Below are 26091 nucleotides of genomic sequence, written 5' to 3'. Positions count from 1 at the left end.
GGATTGGCAGTATTGTTAAACATATGAATCCAGGTATGAGAACAAAGTCTGAATTTGAATACAAAGATTTTAAAAATGCAGGAACGGGGGGGGGGGGGCACAAAGGCAGCACCAAGATCAGTATCTGGACAGTATGTAAAAGCAGCAAATTCTCCTTTCATATGGATGTTCATTCTCTCTTTCTAGACAGAAGAATGCAATGGGCTGTATCCAACTAAGTTAGACACTTACTATGACTAACAAATGGATCCAACTCCTTGTTTTCAAAAAAGCTAATCCAATGGATCATTGAAAAATTCCGATTTGCATCCGATCAAGTCATCCTAAGAATACGCTCACCAAATCAATTGATTTATGTAATTCCATTGCTTTCAATGGGTCTACTCAGAGTATACCTTAGCTGGATACAACCCTATATAGAGTGGTTCACAAATTTTAACACAACAGTTCAACATAAAACAGTTGACACGAATGAACTGCACAAGAGAAACAGTCTTTCATTTGCCAATCATTTCAATCACCTAGTTACACTCATTTTGCCCAGGCAAAATGAGAAGCAGTCAAGTACAGAAAGAAATGAACTTCTCTAAATCAAAACGTTTTACCATACCTAATCCTCTGTATCGTGATAGTTGCTGGTAGATTTGTTTCATCCTTTCAATATTCAAGCGACTTGCCTCAGCATGATTTACCATTGGTTTAGGGTAATTCACTCCTATTACACATTTTGCAACCTTCTGGACACCCTCGGGGGCATTCCAAGGATCATAGATGTACTTTGCAGGAAAGCCTCTGAGTACAGGCAGATAGCGTCTTATAAAGAAAAGAAGAAAAAGTTTAAGTCAGAGTCCTTTATGGAACAGCTTGTTTAACCCTTTAATTTTACTAATAATTGGCAATGGTACTTAACCTGATATAGTCCCCATTAGGGTCTGTTCTTCTGCCAAAGCCCACAGGGCAATAGCAATGGAAAAATTGCTGGAAGAAGGAGCTACAGGACAGCCACATCCAACTGCCTGCATTCACACTCCAGTCAGCATCCAGGAGCAATTCTTCAAATACCTTCAAAACAAACACTCTATTAGCCCAAACAGTTTTTCAGAAATACTTTTTCAATGCTGTACAGTTTTGAAGCATTAGAACAAAGCCATCAGAGTCAAGGCTGTTAAAATGACTATGACGAGTTACATAAAACTCCTACTCTTGACATAATGCAGAGGAAGGTATATTGTAAATTCTTGTTCCAAATCCCTATTGAGGCAAGGCATATGAGGATACACACAGCAGAGCCCAACAGAATTCCAAACTGTGCTTAATCAGCAATCATAATTTTATCTAGGTGAGTTCATCTGCACCAGAAACACAAAGTGGCTCATATACATAAACTTAGACTAAAAATGAGAAACAAAACTAAGGAGATCTTAAGATGGGCACCACTGCAAAAGGAGATCTAAGGGATCCTAGGCTGTTCTGCTGGCCTGGACACTGTTGCCTGCTCACCTGGCTTAGATATAATATACATACTGTGCTGAACAAATGTGAACATAATAGGTTTGTTCAGTTCCTTGAAAGCAAGGCAGTAGTGGGAGATGCTGCCCCTTCGCTAGAATCTTAACTTGATTTAGAAGCACTGGGACAAGTAACTGCTCATACTGTTGCACCTGTGAAGACAGTCCACAGGATCAGACAGTTCATGGTATTATTCTCAACAGCTTTAGAGCTGTGCATTTGTGTTTGAGGGAGGGAGCAGTGTAAAAGAAAAGGAAAATTCACATAGGAAGCTTTGAGCGTGGCATGTAATAATGCCTGTTCTCCACTAGATGATGCTATTTAGCTAGCCTTTCTTAAGTTATATAACAAGTAGCACATAGTGTTCACTGTTTTTTAAGGGGCTATAAATTCCACTCTAACGGCCTAGTAATATCTACCGTTACAGTATAATCCTAAGCATGTTTACTCAGAAGTAAATTCCATCATCAGTGGGATTTACTTCCTAGTACGTGTGTTTAGGACTGCCTTCTCAGAGTATTTATTCAAAGGATGAGACAAATACCATGGCCCAATACCATTATATATAACTTGATGAACAGAAAAACCAATGATACAGCACTAGATACAACATATTCTGTATAAATAGGTTGTGTAGCAAAAGCTGCCTGAAATTTAAAAATATCTGCATAACTAAAATATCAAACTGAAATCTTAAAATGCCAATACAAAAGAAAAATCACCATCAATTAAGGAACAAAGAAGTGTACCTTCATTCCTTCTTCCCAACTAATCCACAGATCGCCTCGACTCAAGAAGCATGCTACAGCATGCCTGGCCAAGTGGTGGATCCAACCTTCCTGACGTAGCTGGGTCATAATAGCATCAATCCAAGGGAATCCTGTCCTGCCCTCTGCCCATTTTGCCAAAGCCTCAGGATTCCTGTCCCATGGAATCTGCACACATATGGGATTGCCTTCCATTTTATCAAAGCGTGGATTATTAGTGGCTGCTGTATAGAAGAATTCACGCCACAACAACTGGCCATAGAGAGAAAGAGGAGGGGAGCTGTTCTTTTTTACCTGAAATGATAGCACAATTAATTATTCATTTTTTAAAAACAAGTTTCATTTTATTATTAAATGAGTATTTGACAGTTCAAGTCTGCTGGTCCATACCTTTTTGTATAAGTCTGTTAACTTGAAGTAAAACAGGCGGCAGGACAAACAGCCAAATCGTAGGTAAGGACTAAGTCCCGTGGGACTTGCAAGAAGAGAATTTGCATTCATTCGTGGTCGTTCAAAGTTCGCTACCCAAGCCTTAAGGGAAATGAAAAGATTATGTACATTTTTCATTCGGGTTCCCCCCCCTTAAAATCACTTTTTTAAAAAAGGAAACTTGGCAACATGGCATGCCTAGATTTCAGAATCTGGAACCACTGACGTTTACCAGCTTCAATTTGTTTACCTGTGAATTCTAATGCAACAACTGCTCTCCAATCAATAGGTACTGAGAAAAGGTGAGCTCTATGTGAAAATACAGCGACAATACAATACTGACTCCTCCCTCAAGGGCCATATGCTTGAGCCAGTTAATAAAGGCATAAACAAGTAGCTGAATTATGTTTCTTTAGGAGAGTTAACAAGAATATTTGGAAGATCACCTTTACAAAGGAGATACATTTCATTCCTCCCCATCTGCTTTTTAGGTAGGTATGAAAGAGCTTTTTATTTCAGTTCATCTTTCTGGGTACAATTTAAATTGTTTGTCTGTTGGCCTACTTTGTTCTATGCTGCTCTTTGTGTTTTAATATTTAAAATTTTGATGTTATTTTAGTAAGTTTTTGTACCAAACTTTAAGCCTTCATGGGACGATATTGTGTTTTGAAAGGTAGCATAGAAATCCTCAGATGCTACAGTCAGTACCTTTTTAGCTCTGTACAAGACTAACCACAATTAACTGATGTCTGTTAAGGCTAGTGAATGTACCTTTCTTTCCAAATGTCTTTCCAATCTTGTAAGAGCTTCTGTTTCTCCACCTGGCCAAACAGCAGAAGGCAATCCATCCGTATCAAAACCTGCAAGATAAAATAATTATAAATATAGCAGCCAAACAATTATGTCAAGAATGTCATTTTCCCAAGTGAGAAATTGTTTGCTAGCATGTCTGTAAGGTTCTCAGTTGTTGCTCAAGCGGACTCCGTCACTTCTTTTCTCAGTTCTTTATTGTGCAGATATTTACAGTGCAGAGCATAAAAGTTCACGTCTGTCTCATCCTTCGCCAGAGTCCGGGAATGACTCCTTCCGGTTCTTTGCCCAGCATAAAAGCCGCGGGATGCGGAACCCCCTCCTACCATCCCTGCACCTCCCCCCTCTGCGCAAGTGGGGAGACAGAAGAGGTGCATCTCCCCCTGTGCCTGCTCAGTGTGATGGCTCTCCTACCCTGGCAGAGCCCTGGTCCACACTTCCCTGGTCAGGCTCTCCCTCCCCACTAGAGGGACCGCTGCCTTCCCCACTAGAAGAGGAAGAGTGGCTGAAAAGGTGGGGCGGGGGCTCTCGGTACCCAGAAAGCCCTGACACCACTCTGCTCTGAGGCAAGGGCAGTACCCTGACAATGTCAATGCTAATAATCAAGGATAACAGAGGGGGAAATATCCAAATACTACAAGCTTCTAGGTTCCAAAAAGATTCCAAAGATGCGCATAGTTTCAAAAGTGCTATATATATACCCACCAAATTCATAAAGATCTTCTATTTCCTTTCTTAATTAACAGACAAGTGGCTATATCCATAAGTACCCTTTAACATATGGAATGATTCCTTCCATTTGCAGATATAGTGGTAGCACGGATGTCAAATGGAATCTGTTCCGGAAGTCCATTTGACTTCCAACATGTTCGGAAACCAAGGCATGGCTTCTGATTGGCTGCAGGAAGCTCCTGCAGCCAATCAGAAGCCATGTCGGATGTTTGGGTTCCAAAGAACATTCACAAACCAGAACACTCACTTCAGTGTTTGTGGCCTTTGGAAGCCAAAATGTTTGAGGCCCAAGGCGTTTGTCAACCAAGGTAGGACTCTCTGAATACAAGTCTCTGCTGATGTGGGGAATGAAGGTGATTCCCCATCTCCCTTCAGCTGTTTTTCAACACACTGCCCAAGGGTCTCTTAGCTCTCCAAAGCTGGTTTACAGGGTGCAGAAATATACAAAAATCACCCCCCCACCACCACTATTAGAGGTCTCTGTTGGATGAAATGGGCTTCTGAAAATAGAAGGGCACCACTGAACACAGCCCAAAATGTTATTGCTGTTTCTGAAATGTTTGCTGTAATGCAATAATGTCTAGCAAGTGAATAACAGAGTTGTTTTCATTTAGTAATAAAACAGCTTCCCTTAAAATTTTTAAGGATAAACGATAGCAATCAACTTCAAGTATTTTGACTAGGTTTCTGTTAAAACACATTTTCTTGTTATTTTTAATTGTTTCTGCTGTTTATTATATTTTGCACATCTCCTTAAGAGGGATGTGGAAGGTGATTAATAACATTATTTTTAAATTCATCATCTCAGAAGTAACCCTGCTATGGGGGAAAATGCTTAGATCCATGTGGATATAGCATTAATAAAAGTAGTAGTAGTACTAAGAGCTGTTTGACAGTGGAACAGACTCCCTTGGAAGGTGGTGGACTCTCTTTCACTGGAGGTTTTTAAGCAGAGGTTGGGTGGCCATCTGTTATGGATGCACTGCATAGCAGTGGGTTGGCCTAGATGACCCTCAGGATCCCTTCCACCTCAATTCTATGATTGCTGAATACAGAATTTATAATTGGTCGCTAATGCCCATGCATCTAGATTTATATCCTTTGACCAAATGTTTGCATTTAACGGAAATAAAAGGTTTGTGATCCCCTACAAAGTCTTATAGGATACTAGAGATTTCTTGTCAAACAAACCAGGTCTATTTTCTGTTATAATCAAAGTTTTCTTAAGTCAATGGTTGTATGTCAATAAAGTGTTACTGTCCTCTGAAGAGTGATTATTCATTCTTTTTGTAAAAGTTATTAGCTTTAGACACTCCACCTTGAATATGGTACTGGCAGAATAAATTAAGTATATTAGGAAAAATGCTTCTCTTGACATTCAAACTGTGAATTAATTTAAGGATATTTCTATCAACATGTGATACTAACTAACCAACAGAATTTGCTCATAATTATTCTTCAAGTTAGCTATTGTATCCTAGTGTCAGGGATTTATCATCCCTTTGGTCACAGGTTGAGGGAAATCCAGGGACAGACTTTTTTGTGTGCAGCCCTGATTGTCAATTTTCTATGAATAAACACAGACAGCAGAACAGAAGGGCCATTAAAAATATTGACATTTATTTTTGTAGTGTGGGAAAAATATTAATGAAGTTTCTTGGATTACCTAGTTCTTCCAAAGATGGAACACCATATTTTTCATCATGGTCATCAGAAACTGGAGTGGTACACTTTGACATTACTTCTGCAGTAATAGTTTCTACAGGCATCTCCAATGGCTCCATTCTACTTATTAGAGTCTGGAATCTCTTATAGGTAAGGGGTGGCTGTCCTCCATTTAATTCTATAATCCTAAAAACATGGAAGAAAAACTTAATTTAAGGTAATGTTGTTACAAAACACTGTAGGAAACTGCATATTTTTCTTACCTGTGACATGAATTCTCTTATATCTACAAATAACAGTCACGTTATATTGCAATTACAGAGCTTACATTCCTTATCAAATGTCCACAGAAAAGCCTAAAAAGACAACCACTGTAGTTATATTAGACTGCAAGTGTAAGCATTACCACCCAGGCAAATAACTAACCTATGAATTAATGATAGAAATAATTTAGACAAGAAATATTTATAAAAAGGTGACAAGAAAACTAGTGAAAGCTATACACTGCAGCTTTCATCTGGAATGAAGAGCCAATTTTGGCCTGCAATGCCATTTCCCCCAGACCATGCCCACCTATTCATCGGCTGATGCCTCTCATGAGGTCAGCTGACTGGTGAAAGTACAGAGTCCAAGGGTCTTCTCCCCCCCCCCCCCGCCCAGCAGCTGAAGTTTCCCATAAAGAAGTACCTTCTTTGCTCCTCTCCCTATCAGGTGATTGAGAGGGAAGGAAAATCTGTCTTTTGGTAGCATCACAAAACTTCGGGCTCAAACAGGAGGGAGGAGAGCTGCCTAGGAGTGCTTCTCAAAAGAGAGAAGTTTGGTGTCCATGAACTGCTTTCAAAGGGCAGCTTTTTGGGCAGCTTTTTTTCCTCCTCAGCTGGAAATTATTATTTTTTGTGAATATTGAGTATTCCAAGATGCGATAAATAAATAGAACACACTTTCCACACTTGGAAAACACTGGTAAGTATAATGCAAAATTTGACTGGTATGGAACCAAATCATTATGTTACAATATTTATGAAGCAATACATCCATAAATAGGAAAATATTCATGGAAAATATGGTAATGAATTTTTTTCACATCATTGCTAAAACTTATATATATTACATATTATGTTAACAGTAAGCTTATCTTTCTCATTTTAAATTCACAAAACCATTAACTTACTTATCTAGGTCATATAAAGTATGTGAAATTCGTACAATGACTTCCACTCCTGCTTCACTAGCCAACTTCTTAATTGCTGCATCTCTCTCCTTCCCAAATGGCTCAGAGTCATACTCAATAGAAAGTTTTGTAATGTTCCATTCCTGCAGTTTTGAAAAAGGGTTAAAAGGATAGCTGTTTCATATCATGGAGAAATAGGGATGAACATTAATACAGTCAAACCATATATGAACATTAATACAGTCAAACCAAAAACACAAGGGGCCAACTGTATATAGTAGCATATGGACAGCCCAAAATATTCCGAATTTCTGCAACTGTAGTTGGCTGCACAAAATATGTGAGCCAAGAGTTCTGCCATGAAAGATTTAAGCAAATGCATTTTTAATAAAAGCACACATTCTACTCATGTAAAAACACCAGCCAGGCCCCACAAATAACCCAGAGATGCATTTTTAATAAAAGGACACATTCTACTCATGTAAAAACACGCTGATTCCCAGACCGTCCCAGGCCGCATTTAGAAGGTAATTGGGCAGCATCCACCCCCCCCCCCAGGCCTTAGTTTGGGGACCCCTGGATTAACTGATCAGATGCATAATCCAGATTAACATGATCATTAATATATGAAAGCAGGTTTTTCCTCTTTCTTAAGTCTGTTTGCACACACTCTACCTTTGTTTCACTTGAAAAATATCTACCAATTTTTGACAGCTTTGTAGGAAGGAAGAACAAAAGAGAAAGGAATGAGCAGATACAACTGTTACCAAAACATACCCTAAGCAGCTTTTTGTTTGTAGCTACAAACATCTTAATGTTTGTGTATAGTGTATTGTGACAGTATTGCATCACAATGGTTCCCCCGCGTGAAGGTAGTTAGATCTCTGGCCCACTATTTGAGTGATCTGATAAATCCTACGCTAAGAAGGGGCTTTACACTAGCTCGATTTCATGCCATCCCCACAGCATTCTTACAGGGTGTATTTTCCAATACTCCTCTGGATCTTCGACTCTGCCCATGCAACAAAGGAAAGATAGAGGACTTTATTTACTTTTTCCTCTACTGCCCAATACATGTCTCAATAAGACCTAGGCTTTTCCCTCTAATCCCGCCGACTATCACCAGGGATGTTGACTTGCTGGCGGATGCCAACCCCTTGATTTCACGTGGAGTGGCCATCTATATATTACAGGCCCTGAAACTCAGGACCACCTTTTCGGCTAACTTGCCTTAGCCTTAGTCCTATGTATCTTCCTGACATGGACACTGACGTCATGCCCTGCTATTGATCTCTATTTTATCTGTAATATCCAGCATGATTTTACATCCAATGTTTTAACTGTATCTGTAGTATTCTTTGTATAATCACACCAGGCCACTGCCTGGTCTTTTACTATGTGCTATGGCCATATGGCTAATGCAATAAATAAAATGATTGGTTGATTGCATCACAATGAAAATGTTTAATTTTCAACATTTTTATTTATATCTTAGAAAAGTTACACACCTGAACTTGTTGTGTGTGTATACTGCTTTTCAAATTTTGCAATAGCACTCAAATAAAAGAAAACTGATCCAGAGTAACTGGATCTGTTCATGTTCCTGTGAGCTTCAAGAGCTCTCCAAATCAATGTGAATACGTTGCGTTATGTTGAAACAACTTGATAAATGTATAGAATTTGCACAGAAGCAGCACTGCAGAAAAGCATCGGCTTTTACCTTAAAGAGCCTGGGAAACACATCTGCAGGCTGCCCTCGAATCACAAATAAACGAGAATTTAACTTTCGTAAGTTGGCATCCAAATCTTCAAGACACTGAAGCAAAAACCTGTAAGGAAGATATAAGGAAAAAACCATTTATTTTCTTAAAAGCCTCCCTGAAGTTAACAAGATATTCTGCATGAAGGAACAGTTGTGACTAAACTGTCACAATTATGCACACATTGAAGGGTTCATGTAAATGTTCTAATAGTTTAAAAACTGATGTTAAAAGAAAAACTCACATTTTAGCAGCCTTCCCCAACTTTGTACCCCCTAGATACTGCTGCACTGCATCAGTCTTGGCTAGTATAGCTTATGGTCAGGGATTATTATTTCCAGACCAACAGCATGTAGATGGGCAATAGGATGGGGAACACTCAATTGCTCACATCTTCTCAGTGCATAGTCTCACTGTGCAGATGATTTGCCAAACAAATCAATAGTCAAGATTATTACTATTATTAATTAAATTTAAATATTGTCCATCTGAGGATCACAGAGCAGTTTATAGTGTTGCCAAAGATGTCAGCAAATTCACAGAAGATGTATTACTCTGGTGATATCTGTAATGGAATAATAGCAGGACCAATATGCACTTTTGGAACTCTTAAGACGATTAAGCTCAGACAGGATTTAAATGTTTTGCTCAGAATGTTTTCCACAGAATCTATTAGCTGTCAAACACCTTTACTTTCTTCATCAAAGCAAATTCAGGTACTTTGTTACATTAATTATAATTTCACATCTTCAGGTACAACAATTCATGGGAAACTACTGGATTTTATGTGCTGCTAAATGTGCCTAATACAGTTAGCTTCATTTTCTTGAATGGCGCGAGAGTAATCCTACATTTTAAGAAATTCCAGAATGGTAGCCAGGTTAGTCTTTTGTAGCAAAAACAAAGAGCCCTGTGGCACCTTAATGATAACAGATTTATCACAGCATTAATTTTTATGGACCAGATCAACACATAATGCTTCAGTAGAGATATAATAGCAAGATCAACTGGAATTAATTTAGATATACACTGATATAAAAGCTCTCTCTAAAAATGCATTTTTCTCCTGAAACAATTTTAATTTAAGCATTAAAAAGTTGCTAACCTATTTTTCACTTTCAATTAAGCATGAGATAGCCAAAGCCCAGGGGAAGGGGGCTGAGATCAGCAGTTTTGTTACGAAATGTAGAAGTCTTCACCTTTAAGCTTTTTTCTAATTCATCTCATATTTATGGTAGCATTCCTAGAAATGTTTCATAGTTCATTGTTGTATAATTAAATTCCTTTATTAAAATGAATTATCACTTAGAACAATTGTAATTATAGAATAGCAACATTAAGTCAATTGCCTGTATTGCTTAATACTACAGGTCTTCTGCAATATTCCTATAGTTTGATGGGTATGTTTCTCATATTTCAGAAACACAGATGCGCACTGATATTTAAGACAGACTTATACTTCAACGATTGTTTTAAAGGATTGCACTCAGCTGAGTGGCAAAGAGAGAAAAAACTGCTAGAAAACATTCCCGTTTGCAATGAGTATTTTTTTGTTTCATAAAAGTGATAAACAGCTTGATTGTAAAAAACAAAACAAAAAAACTCACCATGGTTTACAAAAAGATAAATAAAAGATAAAATAAATTCTTTAAAACAAACAAAACACTAAAATACTAAAAACAGATTCACACCAGCATTTCTAAGCATCTCAGTAGCCTTGCCTAAACAAGAATGTTTTTAGGAGGTGCCAAAAAGAATACAAAGAAAATGCCTGGTAGGTATCAATAAGCAGGGAGTTCCAAAGTGCAGGTGCTGCCACACTAAACAACTGAGTTCTTACAAATGTGGAATGGGTATTTTGTGGCACCTATACTAGTGCCAATTCCGCTGATCGAAGCAGTTAAGTGGGCTCATGTGGGGTAAGGCAATCAATCTCGTAGGTAAACTGGTCCCAAGTTATTAAGGGTTCTGTATAATAATAGCAACACCTTGAACTTGGCCCAGTAGCAGACTGGCAACCAGTTGAACAGCCACAATTCAACAACAATTCATTTTTAGAGGACTTCAAGTATGTACACTACACGTCTGACATTATGACCTTAGTGCTCTTAGCCTTATAATCAGAGATGAAGCTATAGGGGATATTTATGTAACACCTATCTTATCTGCAAACATAGTACTGTACTTCAGTCAAGTGGAAGTTGTTCTTATTCAACAGTAGTGATGGTCTGTAAATATCAAAAGTGACCTATAATCTGTATAGCAACCATACAACTTTATGAATTTATTAAAATGTAAATTAACAATTTTAAAGAACAGTTCTAAAATTGTCACCCAAGTCTGATCAAAATTACCTCATTTCAAATAAACAGTGCCAACCTCAAAAAGTGGTTCTTTTGTAGAGCAGGGGCAGAGATGCCCATAGCTGCTGGATCCTAGACTCTCATTCCCAGCCCCATTTGCCCCCCCCAAAACTTCCATTATAAGCTCTGATTTTTGAATGGTGAAAGCTACTATCCATATCCTATAGTTCTTAGACATCTTGTGCTATGAAAAAATATTATTTGCACAAGCTCAACTGATATTCTTTATGCACTTGTTATTCAATTGCAATTTTTATATCCTGCCTCTTCTTCCAAGAAGCACATGCTTCAAGATGCAGCACACAGACAGCTGTATCTAATGCTGTGGCAGTAAAGTTCTGTTCATGCAACAGGACTCTCTCCTCCTCCCCACACCCCCCAAAAAAATCTGCTCCAGAAGGTCCCCAATACACAGGAGCAGATTTTGAAGATGTGCAGGGTACTGGTTCCTCCCTCCATATTATCCTCACTACAATCATGTGAGACAGGTTAGGCTGTGAGACAGTGATTGGCCCAAGGTCCACAAGTGAACTTATTGGCTGTAAGGATTTGATCCCCCACTCCATCTTGATGTGATTCTCAATTTCAGATCACACTGATTCTTTGTTCGTGAATCTAGAGGGCAAAATAAGCAAAGAACAAATGCACAACTACCTTATTAGCTTTCCTGTTCACCTAATGCAGATGAAAGACGCTGCCACCACTGACAATCCCTTCTGGGATTCTAGAAGTATTTCCTACCCTTCTCTCGCACCTACCTTTTCAACTTTCACAGAGTAGACAAATGTTACATTGAAAGCTGATCAAAACATTCCTCTGCTGATCAACCAAGGATTTTCAAATACTGTACGTATGTATCAGTTTTTGTTACTCTGTGTGTACATCCATGCATACACTTACAGTGTAGTGCAGTGACTAGAGTTTGGATGTGTGAAATTCAGAATCAAATCTCCTCACTAACTACGTACAAATACAAACAAATAATCTCTCAGCCTCAGCTACTTCTTTCAGAATTGTTTTAAAGTTAAAATGCCATTTTCACTTTCCCAGAGGAAAATGCAAGCTATTAACGTAACATATTCAACTATTTCCTTGCACATAATCAGAATTACATTGTTCTATTTAAAATGCCTAAGTACTTTGCATGAAAACTCAATATATAGACACATTGAATGATTTATAATACCAGTTTATCAAGTTAGAATTAAATGAAACAATACTATGCATGCTTTAAGAAAAATGATAATCAATCTAAGTGTGCAAAGGAGGCCTAAATGGAAAGAGAACCTCTTGAGAAGAGAACATATACAATTTAATCTTCAAAGTCCCCAACAGATTGGGGAAAGGGAGTGGGGAAGAGAAAGACAACCCAGTATAACAAACTCTTAATATTTCTCTCCATCTGTGTTAGCTCTTAATTCATTTCCTTATATGATTTCTAAAGGATTGTTTCAATATGAATCAACAGAAAGGGCTTCTTAAATAGGTCGTTGCTCTAGCAACCAGCAGCCTGTTTGGACTACTCCCGTCACAATGACCTACTTTAAGGATCATGCTACAACACAGTTTCATAACTAGAATTTCAAGTTAATCACTGCAATGTTTTGAAGAGATCACACTGCATTACCAGCCAGAAATAAATCAGACATTCGCTGAAACAGAAAAAGGGTACCATAGCTGAACTATCTGCCACAATTTGCAGAAAAATTACATCTTTGAACGCACAATATTCAAATTTCAAAAACACTTATTTTAAAATTACAACTGTGCTATGAAAGGTGTAAGAAATATTTCCATAATATGAAAGGATATAGTACAGTGTAAGGAAGTCTACCAATCTAGTTTTCCTCCATTCTTCCAAATGCATGTGATCAAAACTAGTATCACAAATAGTAATTTTTACCATTTATAGGCAGCAGTCAGAATAATATCTACCTGTATGTAGGGCTAGTGACCAAAGTGCTACAGTACAGACTAAAACAGTTCTTCCATTCTTATGGCATAATGGATCAAAGTGCCCAATAAAACTATAGTTCAGATTTTCTATCATGAAAGTTCTAGGACTCAGAAACTTTGCTCAGAAGTATGGATGCTCAGAAGTTAAACCTGAATATTGAAAGTCAACATATATAAAGCAGTGGTGTCCAAACTTTTTTCAAAGAGGGCCAGATTTGATGAAGTGAAGGGCCGTGAGGGCCGACCAATGTTGTTGACCTTTTTTTAGGATTGAAGTTGTTGGGTTTTTTTAGGATTTTACCCCAGGAAATAAACTGCCACAGGGGTCAGATTAAACCGAACAGCAGGCCAGATTAGGCCCCTGAAATGGACTCTGAACATTCCTGATATAAAGAGAGCAGGCAATACCCACTTAAGCCATACTAATGCTGACCTATTGAAATGTATGACTAACATGGAATTTCACATCTTTTTTCGATTTTGGAAAAAATGGGGGGGAGGCTCACCTTGCTAATTAAGATGTTTTTAATGCTTCTCATTAGAATTTTTCAACAAAGTCTTAAAATGTTAATTTTATTACCTATTAATTACTTCTTTTGGATCTGATACAATTTTCTACTCAACAGATGAGGTAGCAAATCCGCTTCCACCAAAATTTTCTCAACTTCTCTAAGGCAGTGTCACAAAATCACTTGTGTGTGTGTAAGAAACACTCATTTTTGTACACTATCTACATAAATTTCTGTAGTTAGCATCTGGTTTCAATAATATTACATATTTCAGTTCTGACAAAACACTATTTTTTGAACCTGGGAAAATATGAAACATCACTAGATAGAATGTAATTATAACATAGAATTTAGGTGAGTAAGCATAATGGGCATTTATAGCACAGATGGTGGCAGTGACAAGGAGTGCCTTTACCAAGTTCAGCTGGTGTACCAGCTGCAGCCCTACTTAGATGAAACAGATCTTGACTCAGTTAAGTGATATCCTGGTTAAATCCAGACTGACTACTGCAAAGCACTCCATGTGGGGCTGCCTCTGGAGATACTTCAGAAACTTCATCTAGGGGAAAATGCCGTTGCCCATATGTTGGTCAGATGAGGTGCTCAGAGCATATAACTACAATAGTTTAACAGTTGCAAGGGCTGCCAGTTCATCTTTAGGTCCAATTCAAAGTGCTCATTATGACCTTTGAAACCCTTAATGGTTTGGGACTGGGATACTTGAAGGATCACCTACACATACTGTAGGAAGCTGCCTAGGTCTTAAGATCAGCCTTGGAGGCTGTAGGTACAATTAGCCTGGCAGACATGTAAGATAGGATTTTTGGTGGCAGTCCCATTTATAGAACTTCCTTCTCTGACAGCTGTTCAGATTTCTTTTAGACAGATCCTACAAACTTTACATTTCCAATTGGTTAAGCTGGTATCCTATGCTAAGAGTGAGGGGGGTAGCTGTAATAAATATGGTTATATCATCTGGTGTTGGTTTGTTTTTATTTAGTAATATCAACATTGTATTGATTTCAATTCTGTAGTTAACAATGTTGCATTATTGTCGTCACTTTTTATTTTAAGTATAAATTGCCTTGGAAGAATCCATGATCCTGAAAAGCAGTACTGATATTGCTTCAATTAACAAGAGAATTAAACTAGTGAGAACATTTACTCTAGTCATGCAATTAAAAGCAAACACAAAAACTAAAGTTAAAATCTTCCATGTTTGGATTCCCATTAATGAAAATTAAAAAGCTATTTAAGAATGTCCATTGCAATGAGAACTAACAGTAAAAAGAACTCATGGAAGAAAAAGTGTTGTGCAGAAACATTTACATGTGCTTATCAGTGTGGCGTTCACCAAACTTCGGATTGGCATAGAAGGTGTTAAAAGGGGAAAACCAGTAAGAACCTTGAGGGGGCGGAGTTATGTGGGCTATATAAACCCCTCCCGGGGAAGGAAAGGGGATCTTTAGGTCTTGGGTTCTTTGGGGCTGGGGTTCTTAGTTCTTTGGTCGTTGGGTCTTTGGTTCTTTAGTCTTTAGGCTTGTTGTTGGTCTTTAGCTAGGGGGCTTGTTGTGGGTATTGAGTGCCTGGTAGAAGGGTTGCAAGGGAAGGAGTAGGAACAGGGGTGGGAGAAATCGTTGGGCACTGTTGTTAACAAGAACACAACCAAGAAAGTACTGTTTATTCAGAAACAACATGCGTATGTACTAAACTTCAAATAAAACAGTTTTGTTCCAATATTCTCCTTGACTGAACTGAGTGAAGTAAATACCAGACAAACTGGTTGGTGGCAGCGGTTAAGTAATAAAGTGGTGAGTGCAGGTATCAACGGACCGTTAAACGTCTGGGGGACCTGTGCAGGTTGAGCGAACCGCCACAATCAGAAACAGAATTTATGCCAGATAAAGAGGTAAAGGTTTCTAGGACAGTCTCTTCCATCATCTATATATCACATTGAATATAGCAGGTACACACGTGCTCATTGCAAGGAAAGCCTATTGTGTCACTATCAGTGTACAAACTGTGCTGTATTTATACATAACTGAACAAACTGGTCTTCTCTGGCATAACCAAATCTTTATATACTGCTTGACATTATTTAGTTCTCAAAACACTTGCTTCTTTAACAGATGACTCATTCAGTTAGTTATACAACTATACTGGTCTATGGTGTCTTAGCTGAAGTATTCAGACACATAAAGGACTAACGATGCTACTGTTTTTGTTCATTTTATCATCTTACACAGAAGCTATTTTTTTCTTTTAAAAGTGATATCCCAGACAGCAGTATCAAGCTGTCCTATGAAGTGCTTTAATATGCTTCAGAATGTCAGTCTTGTAGTTTCAAAACCTCATCAGCATTCACCATGTTTAAGGTTGATAAAGTATGATGCTCTAAAATAATTCCTTTTGATTTTAACAGGCTTCTTTCACTCTTTTGTTGATCAACTACTAAACATTTATTTGCATTTTTGGTCCAGAAATAAAGTCAAATAGAAAATTAAATCCCAATAAGAAACAGACCAAGAACTCAGGCCAATATAGCATTCAATAGTGAGAATAAACTTAGTTTATTATAACAACTGTATTATAACTTAAAGTTTATTATAACAAATGTATGACATGTATTTCTGTTTTTGTCATTTATATTTGGCTATTGAATGCTATATTGGCCTGAGTTCTTGGTCTGTTTCTTATTGGTGTACATAATAACAAGAACTCCAATTTATTTAAAATTAAATCCCAACTTAAGAGACAAAATAGTTTCTAAAAGGCAGCACCTTAGTTTATTACCAAGAGAGAGAGAAAACCACCTACCTACATTCTACCTGCCACAATCTGTTTCTTGAAGGGTACCAGGAGCTTGAGTACCAGGAGAATAGTTTACAAGTGCAACAGCACCATGACTGTCTGTCCCCTCTTGCCCAAGCTGGAAGTAGTGCTTGTATGCACTGTTCTTCTGACCTCCATATCCTGTAGTTATATAGTGGTTATGATTACAATCACCCACTACTCCCTCATCAACAACAGGAGAGGAGCAGTAGCCGGGTCAACTGCAAAGCAGGTTAAATTCTCATTACCATCTTCCTGCTTTGCTTTCTACTGTTCTCCACATGAAGGGAGAGGACAGATGCCAGACCATCCCTGGAAGACACTGGACCCACCCACCACTGATTTCTAACAGATGGCATTGAGTGGAGAGGTTAAAATGGGGAGGGAGGTGTTATTTTTATGTGAATGATTTTTGGACTGCGGAAACTTGAGGTTTTGTTTATTTGCTAATTAATGGGTCAGAGTATTGCTTTGTTTGTTATTTGAGTATTGTTAATGCAGTTTGCTACCCACCCGACCCCCCATATGTTATGTTATACAAAATATTGATGTATTATATGATTTCCTTCTTATGGTATTGTGTATTGTATATCTTTTTTTGCTGTAAGTCGCTTAGAGACCTTTGGGTGGCAAGTGACTAATAAGTCTAATAAATGGGGGAGAAATGAAAATTTGCCCAAGCCTTGAGAGTGACTCACAATGAGAATTTCTTAGAATTTTAGGGATTTCTTCAGTTACTATAATCTGAAGCACATAATGGCTTCTTTGCTGATGCCCAATCAATATGGAAGTAAAGTAAACCAGTGCCACCAGACAGAAACAGGGTAACTCAATATGGTTATGATTTTTTCTCAAATTTGTTTTATATTTTTCTAAACCACTTCAATGTTTTTTTTCAATCAAGTGGTGTAAATATGAATATATGAAGGAATAAATAAATAAATAAATAAATAAATAAATGCAGAGAAGGCAAAACAACAGGCAATTCCACAGGTGAACATACATACTTCTAAGTAAAAAGCTTATACCTATTAAATCTGTGGTTAATGAATACTGTTCCATATTTAAACAGTTATGTGTTTTACTTGTAGACAATTTTAAGAGTGCTGAAAGTAATACCATTTAAGATAAGGGTTAAAACACTAGAGATAAAAATGTAGGAAGCAAATCACACAGACAAGACTTCAATCCTAGTTTGGTATTCTGGCTTCTTAGCAATTTGCAGTGTGAACAAACAACAACTTGCCAGTTTGGGTACAGCAACAAACAATATGTTGCTAACCAGTAATATGAGCTTTATATCATTTCTCGTGGAGTAAAAAGGGAAAGAGGTTGGTAAGTGGGCCTGCAGTTCATGTCAGCTCATTCATATTCAAACTATAGTGTGTTGTTACACTGGGCCAGTACGCAAATATAGAGCCACACTGAATAATTCTTCCCTCCCAAAACAGCCTTGTCCACATGCAATACAGGCTACAATTCATGGCTAGTGAGGAGAGTGCTTAACCACAGCACTGGATTCAAATGACTAGCTAAGTCAAACTTTTGCTTAGCTCACCATGGGACTATTCAAGACTGGGGAGGAGCAATGCAGTTTACAGCTTCTCTCCAGGAGCCCATACAACTCCAGGAAGTCTGTCTGGTTTACCATGTCATGGAAACCAGGCCAGTGTGACATTTTCTCTTGGGGACTATACTCCAGCCTCCTGATCATTTTGATCTTCCCTATCCTTTCAGTTGATTCTCTCAACAAATATTAGAAGGGCAGAAGCTTGCTTGATAATTTGATAGTGCTTTCTACAAATTTATACAGAAAGGTTGTTATAATTAGCTGGTAACTTCCTGGATATACAATTAGCTACTTTCCTGCCCTCTGGTATAGAAGCTAATGTTAGGGACAAGTTATATATTATTGTAAGAAGATCAGCAATTTTACATTTGGGTTCCTTAAAAACTCAAGTGGATTTCTTGTCCCAGTGATCTGTCAGTTACTACTAGAACTCTCTCTCCAAGCTCTCCATCTTTCCCTAGCACACCTTTCCATCTCTTATCAGGATCCAAACATGTCTTAGATAGTTTCTGTTTCCAACATATTCAAGCATATCAGTTTTTATTGATTGTTTTAGGCTTCAACCCTATGGCTAGTTTCAATGGGACTTACTTTTGAGCAGACACATGTAGGATTGTGCTGTTAATGTATCTAACAATATACTCAATTCCTTCCCTCTGCTTCCCTCTTTTGCATAATTTTTTGCTTCTTTTTGCTTTCTTGTTCTCCTATTCAATTTTCTGGGGGAATGCCTTCTTGCCCCTGAATCTGTAGCGTACGTTCTAGTTGACCTTCTATTGCCATGGCTTTAAATATCCTCCAAGCTTTTAAGAGAGATGTGATTCTCTTAACTCTCCCTGTCATACTCATTTTTAAAATAAGTTTACTTCTCAAAGTCAAATGTGACTGTTTTGGACTGTGTACACACTATAGTTTTAAAAAATGTTCAAAACACATTCTTTCTCTCAAAAAATTCTGGGCGCTGTAGCTCAGCCCTCACAGAGTTACAACTCCCATCAACTCCTCATTACAGTGCCCAGAATTCTTTGAGGGAAAGAATGTGCTTTAAAGATACAGCGTATGCAGAACCTTGGATTTCTCTTGGCAATTTCCCAGTTACATGTATCTTGAACTTCTTATCACTGTGGTCACTGTTCCCCTTAGTTTAGCAACACTTACATCTTGCTCTAGGTCCTGGTCAACATAATTCCAGCTCCACGCCCCATTCATTCCCTAGCCAACTGTTTTAAGAAACAGCAATGTCACCCACTATTAACACTTTGGATCCCTCTGATTTATTTCTCTATTTCAAGTTTAACTTGATTGGGGGGAGGAGCATGATAATATGTCTCCAGTAATGACATTATTTTTCAAACCCTGCTTCTGTGGAGGAGTCTGCACCTTTTCTAGATTGGTTTCTATGCCCTCCTTGACACATACTGCTACACCACCCTTAAGACACATTTCTTTGCTCTATGTAATCAGGAGAGCCCCGTAAGGACACTGATTATCCCCATTCCACCAGATTCCTCTTATACCCACTATATTTACACAAGAACGTAAGAACAGCCCTGCTGGATCAGGCCAGTGATCCACCTAGTCCAGCATCCTGTTCTCACAGTGGCCATCCTGATGCATATGGAAGCCTGCAAGTAGGACCTGAGCACAACAGCACTCTTTCCTCTGAGGATTCCAGGAACTGGATCCTATTTGCCTTACAAGGGGAATTTCAGGGGGAGCAGGGAAGCCACTCATTTAACCTATTGTCATCAAAACATAGTGAATATACTCCCTGCTCTACACCAGAATTATGCACCCATTTCAGAAAACATGGGTTAAAACACAACATGACTCTTGCAGAGGTAAATCAATTAAAACATGTTTGAAAGATTCTTGTTCCAAATGCAAAAAATAAAATTACACATCAATGTTAACATTTATTTATTTACAGTAATCAGTTCTTAAGCCGAAACCGTTAACCTGAGGTGCGCTTTCGCTAATGGGGCCTTCCTGCTGCAGCCACGCTGTGACTTCCACTCGCATCCCAGGGCAAAGTTCGCTACCAGAAGCATCTACCGGTACTTCCGGGTTAGCAGAGCTCGTTACCTGATGTGTTTGTGAGGACGGTACGTAACCCAAGTTTCCACTGTAATTTTAAAATGTCTACAAATGATTATACTGCCCAGAACAAGGCATACACACACTTCCAAGAAGACTAATTTAAGTAATACAGCAGTAGCAGTTACGGTATGTTTGTTTGCTACTACACAAAGTTGCAATATATTGTATTTATATAGTGAAACCTTTCAGTTCTCATTCTTAACTCATACAGTCGTACCTCGGGTTACGTACTTTTCGTGTTACGAACTCCGCTAACCTGGAAGCGCAACCCGAAGCACGTGTGATTTGCGCATGTGCAGACGTGTTTTCGCGGTCTGTGCATGTGCAGAAGCGGGGGTTTTTGTTTGCACATGCGCAAACCGAATTTTTCGGGTTACGTACAGTGACCTGGAACCAATTAAGTACGTAACCCGAGGTACCACTGTATTTACAGCACCCACTGCAAATGCTCCCCCCCTTTCATTTTACAAATGGGCAAGTCACTGAATATGTGGCTAGCTGAGACAGAAGTACAGTGTTCTATTGAAGCTTTCCCAACCTGGTGCCCTCCAAATGTTTCAAATTCCAACTCCCATCAGCCTCGATCATCATGACACATTGTCTGGGATGATGAAACCTGAATCCAAAACATTTGGAGGGCAGCATGTTGAAGAAAGGCTGTTCCATCTACTTGCTCCAGTTACTCTGTCACAATGAATTTCCTTAACTCAAATTATGAATGCCACTACCAGTTAACTTTTATTTATTTATACTCCAACTTTCCTCAATTGCAGGACCCAAGGCAACATTCACAAGGCACTCAGTTTTGATGATGGTAATGCTTACCTCGGGTATACAGTGACAAATCAAAGAGACAATAAAAGCATGTGAAGCTTTGTTGGTTAAAGAAAAAAAATCAAATATCCACTTTCAGGCAATACCTTTATTAGAACCTGAAAAAATATTAAGTCTTGTAAGCTAGCTAACTAAAGAATAAGACATTGAAGGCCCCTGGGACTAATGACAGAAATGGACCTGTAAGGTCATTCAGTGGTTGCTCATGAGTAAAAATGCCAAACGCAGAACTTCTAAACTAAGTTCTTTCTTGTGCAAACTATATACAGTGGAGGAAAAGTTCAAACGTCCATCTCATCCCTCCAAAGATTCCAGGAACGAACCCTTCCGGTTCTTTGTCCAGCAAAAAAGGTGCGGGATTCCGAACCCCTGCCTCCCCCTTCCACGTCCTTCCTGCCTGCGACCTCGGAGCGTGGGAACCTGACCCCGTTCCCCGCTATCCCCTCGGCGTTCAGGCTCTGCGATCCTTTCAGAGCCCCTGCACTGCCTTCCTGCCTCTAACTCCCCCTCCCCACTGGAGGAATGGTCACTTCTGGCGGAGGAGGGGGAGGACGAACTAGTGAACAGCGGAGGAGGGTCCCTGTACTCCAAACGATCCCGGGACGCTACCTGCCTTGGTGAGGAGGGTTTCCTGACAGGACCCATGATATATGTCTATCCTGCCCCCTAAGCATTTTAACAAGTCAATACAATAATATTTTCTTTTAAGAATTAAGTACACTTCTGGCCTAGATCTAATCTTTTAAAAAATAACTGATAATCCCTGACCTATGAAGTCCTTTTGTTGTGGCTAATTGTTTAACCAATAATTGGTATTGCATTTTACCAGAGTTCAAGAACAAAAAAGAGAATGCTTCATGTTGCCTTCATCTACTACCCCTGGCAATTACGATACGATAATCTTTATTGTCATTGTCCCATACAGAACAACGAAATTGAAAATTAATTTACAATGTAAGAAAAGATAATGCATAGGAAGTATTGCTGAACATGTAATAAATTTACAAAAGGAAGTTTACCATACGTTAACCAAGAAAATCTAAGAACAACTCAAGGAGTGACAAGAAATAATAAAAACTGACACATATTCAACACGCCATTTTAAACCAAACCAACTCCCAAGACCAAAAAAAAGTTTTAAAACAATTAATATTGGTTTCTTTTTTGAAATACTTATTGCCATGTATGACTCACTTCATATATGTCTCAAAGTAGCGTTTTAAATTAATATATTATCTCAATGTTAATTTAATGCAAAACTTGAGAAATTCTAAAACCTTTGGCTCCCACAATAGCATCAAATGAAAGCTAGCCACTTAATTCAAAGCAAGATTCACAGAAGTCTTACTACTACAACACATTACAGAATGAAGTACACAGGATCTGTCACAAATATTCTGAGCCACTTTTGTCTTGAACAACTTGTTAGCTAAGAAATATGGTGCATTTAAAACATTACACAAAGAAACTCAGACTCAGCTTTAAAGCTTTTACATTATGAGAACTATAACAAATGCACCAGGAATGGGGAAGAGAAATGAGGTCAGTAACACCACGTGAGGCATCTGGCATCAGTATGACAGCAATAGATAAAATTCATTCACAAGTGTACAGTACTATGCATTTTCCTTACAACTCATAGAATGCTCAGCATATGTATAGTTTTAGGCATCTCCACTAGTATTTCCTTGTGCCTACTATACATTGTTGATATATTTTACCTCGTATTCATTCAATACCCTATTTTTGACTTCTAAAATCACAATTTTTAAAATGGTGAACAGATGACAATGTACCTTTAGGAGCTTAAATCCAGACCCAAAAGAGGCCATAGCAGAAATATTTACTATCTACCATGACCAAGAAATTGGTACCAACCATACTGCATAGTAAGTAGCATAATATAAACTAGAAGACTAGAATAGCCTCCTGCCCCCACTCCAGTTCTAAAGTAAAAGTTGCCCAGCATTATGTACCAAGTTTTCTAGTTATCTGTGAATTAGCCATGGAACACATGCGAGTATCTAGCAGTTCACAATAAACTGGTTTAATTAGTTCAGAATGCAACTGACTAAGAAGCTTCATTTGAAAGACATGTACACTCCTTACAGCAACTGATAATCCTCTTCATCTTTATTGTGTTCCACAAATGTCAAAGTGGTCCATATCATTTGTCTACCTTTGCTACTGACCAGGCACCAGCTTTGAACAGTGTTTGTGTGACAAGAACTATCCTATTAAGTTTGAACTCACCAAAAAAAAGTCAGATACAGCTCTCATTGCCTAATTTTTCAGTACCATTTGGAACAGTTACATACAAATATACAGTACACAATTTTCTCCAATGTTTTATTGATTCGAAGAAACTTTTAGTAGGCCTCTTAGCCCCACAATGTCTGTGGTTGGAAAATGAGCATAATACTGCTTGCGAAATATCCAAGTGAGGTTATGTCTTGCTTTGCACAGCAACAGAAGGAACTGCAAGTGCAACTGCCTCAGTGCTGCCAGCAGCATCAGGAAGAGGCTGGAAAGGGCATAATTAGGAGTAGGTCATGGCTAGCAAGAGGAAGGTGAGCATCATGACCACACATATATAACCCAGGATGGCATAGCCTCTGTTGCACAGCAAGGGCAGTAAAGTGAAAGCTAAGACTCAAGATCACATATTTAAAGGGGACAGTGACAAACATGTAATGGGCATAACTTTTGGAGCCTTTCAAAATATTTGTTACCCTGTTCGTCTGGAAGATGAAGTGGGTTTTGCTTTGTTTTTTAATTGGTCCAGCTCTGTTTTTATAAGTATTGAACTATACAACGTGTCTGAGTACCCAAAAATCCTTTTGACACCACCAACATGGGCTAGAATTTATTCATCGCTTTAAATCAGCACTCTTTTACATGCAGTGAGATAAGCGCAGTTGCTTAAGTAGTTAACGAAGCAATCCGTTCCCAGGGGAAATGGCAAGCTTTAAAAATCAAGTTATGCGTGAGAACATAAGCGGGTGGCCGAAGTGTGCCGTCCTTTCATTAGCTCCCAGTGCCAGGACGTCAAGATTGATTTCATTGGCGTTACATAGTACCTGAATCGGCGTTGTATAACCAGCAGCCAACGCGCGTGCGCAGACGACGCCCAAACCTCTCCCATTTCCTCCCCCCTCCTTTTTTCCTACCCGCAACCGGGAACCTTCTGAATGGGGATTTATAAAAAACCGACTGGCTAAATAAAAAAAAAACCGCATCCTCGCACCCACTCATTCAGTTCACTGACCTCCACCGGTTGATCCCCACGTTGGAGGAGCCCGCGAACCATGGGTCCAGGATGTAGACGCAGCGCACCGTGTCGGCGCCTTGGATGACTTCCCTCAGCGCCGGATTGTCGTGGAGCCGGAGCCCCTTGCGGAACCAGTGCACCGCGTTCACCCCCATCTTCCGAGGGGCGCCCGGTTACTCCCCTCACAGATTCTCCTGGTGGCGGAGGCCGGTGGGTGTTGAGGCGGGGCGGGGGGTGGGGGAGAGAAGTCGGAGGAAAGAGCTGCCGGCTGTTCAGGAATAAATGAAATCGGCGTCGCGGCTCATACCGAACCGGGGTCCCGCCACTGAGGGGAAACACCCTCAGGGGGGGTTATACAGAAGAAGGAGCAGGGGAGCGGGGGGCCGTAGGCAGCAGCGGCTCTAGGACCCGGTGGAGGCGGCAGCTGCGGCTGTGGAGGCGGCAGCAGCTCCGGCGGCAGTGGCGATGGCCTCCAGCGGGAAACGCATTACCCCTTCTTTCCTCAGCCCCGCGCCCGCTCCACGCAGTTAGTAGTTAGGTGGTTTCGAGGAGCTCCACGGAGTTCGACGCAGACCCGGCTCGAGCTGAACGGACGGCGGTTAGTGCCGCGAGACGACTCCCTCCTGGGTTGTTGTTCTTTTCCTCTCTCTCACACACACAGCCACGAACCGGCCGCCTCTCTCCTCGCCGCCCGCCCTGTGACTCTACGCAGCAACCCTGCACTACAGGAGCCGGCAAGCGCCGCCCCCTCCTCCCCATTGGCTGCCCGCGCGGCACGTGATCTCCGGCCGCCTCACGTTTCTAAAATGTGTTTACGGGTTTCTGAAGGGCGGAGGGAGGGAGCAGGGCTGAGAGAACCAAAGTAACAAAACTTAACGGCTTGCTTTAAAGCACTGTCAACACACACACAGAGGGACGAGCTCGTCTGAAACGGGGAAGCTCCAGCCGCGAGCTGCCTTCAGTCGACGGGCGAAGAATCTAACAAACAAATAAAATGAGGCCAGGGGGCGTGGCTAACAGGCCTCCTGGCCACGCCCTCAGGGCGGACTCGAATGTCCCGGATGAGCACGGGGCTTCGGTGGAGGTTTTGCTAAGCGCGTGGCGAGCCGTGTAAATGCGCGCGGGCGCCGTAGCCGCTGGGTTATATATACGCGCGTGCACGTACGCACGGGGTGCGCGCACTGGTGAGACTACTCCCTCCCTCCCTGCTTTTTTTTTGCAGCGGCCTGGGCCGGCCCGTGCGCGGCTCGTGTTTGCAACACATGGGTGAGGCGTGGGCGCGCGCGCTGTTCGGGTCCTTCCGCTCGCGCAGATGGCGACGGGGCCGCCCTGGAGCGAGCGGGCGGCAAGAGGCAGTGAAAACCTTTAAGAAGTCGTTATGTAAATGAAGTGTGTGAGGCGGCAGCGGCCTTCCTGTCACCTCGCAGCTGTGCTTCCGCCCTGGTACTGTTAGGTCCGCGTCATGCGCTGCATTTTAATTCAAATAATAGTTCGCCACGCTCTTCAGCCAAATAAAAACCCAGAACCTCTTCCATAGGGCAACCCCCGCCACCACCTCTGCTTGTACGTTATTTACCAGTGCCAGTTCACTTAAAGGTTCACCCACCAATATGAGGATGCAGCTGAGTGTTGGTAATTGTGGATTGGAAATGGACTTTTGCAGACCTTTCTCAAAAGATAGTTTCAAGACCTTCGATGGCATATTTTTTTACAAAAAGCATACACTCTCACATTACTCGATAACCCAGATTATGTCATCTCTGAGAGCCCCTCTAGGCCAGTCCCTGGCTGCCAAGGACCTGCAGCACTGACA

At 40.1% G+C, this 26091-nt stretch overlaps 1 protein-coding gene across 4 annotated transcripts in view; it reads right to left on the bottom strand.

Annotated features, from left to right (window-relative positions):
* Positions 1-24935, bottom strand: part of CRY1 (cryptochrome circadian regulator 1) — a 31485-nt gene extending 6550 nt beyond the window's left edge. For 2 of the 4 annotated variants that reach the window (XM_033161396.1, XM_033161397.1), the window contains exons 1-9: positions 24276-24933; positions 8804-8912; positions 7084-7226; positions 5914-6098; positions 3477-3565; positions 2667-2807; positions 2259-2570; positions 911-1062; positions 611-813 (exon numbers count right to left, since the gene is read on the bottom strand). In XM_033161396.1, the coding sequence (XP_033017287.1) occupies positions 611-813; positions 911-1062; positions 2259-2570; positions 2667-2807; positions 3477-3565; positions 5914-6098; positions 7084-7226; positions 8804-8912; positions 24276-24433 (1492 nt within the window). In that variant the 5' untranslated portion in view covers positions 24434-24933. Of the gene's footprint in view, positions 1-610; positions 814-910; positions 1063-2258; positions 2571-2666; positions 2808-3476; positions 3566-5913; positions 6099-7083; positions 7227-8803; positions 8913-24275 lie in introns of all 4 variants that reach the window. The other 2 variants (XM_033161400.1, XM_033161399.1) reach the window with 2 other exon arrangements.
* Between the last annotated feature and the right edge of the window lie 1156 nt (positions 24936-26091).

The sequence above is a fragment of the Lacerta agilis genome, chromosome 10 (genome assembly GCF_009819535.1).
Source record: "Lacerta agilis isolate rLacAgi1 chromosome 10, rLacAgi1.pri, whole genome shotgun sequence".
Lineage (NCBI taxonomy): Eukaryota > Metazoa > Chordata > Lepidosauria > Squamata > Lacertidae > Lacerta > Lacerta agilis.
This window is presented reverse-complemented; position numbering and strand designations above follow the sequence as displayed.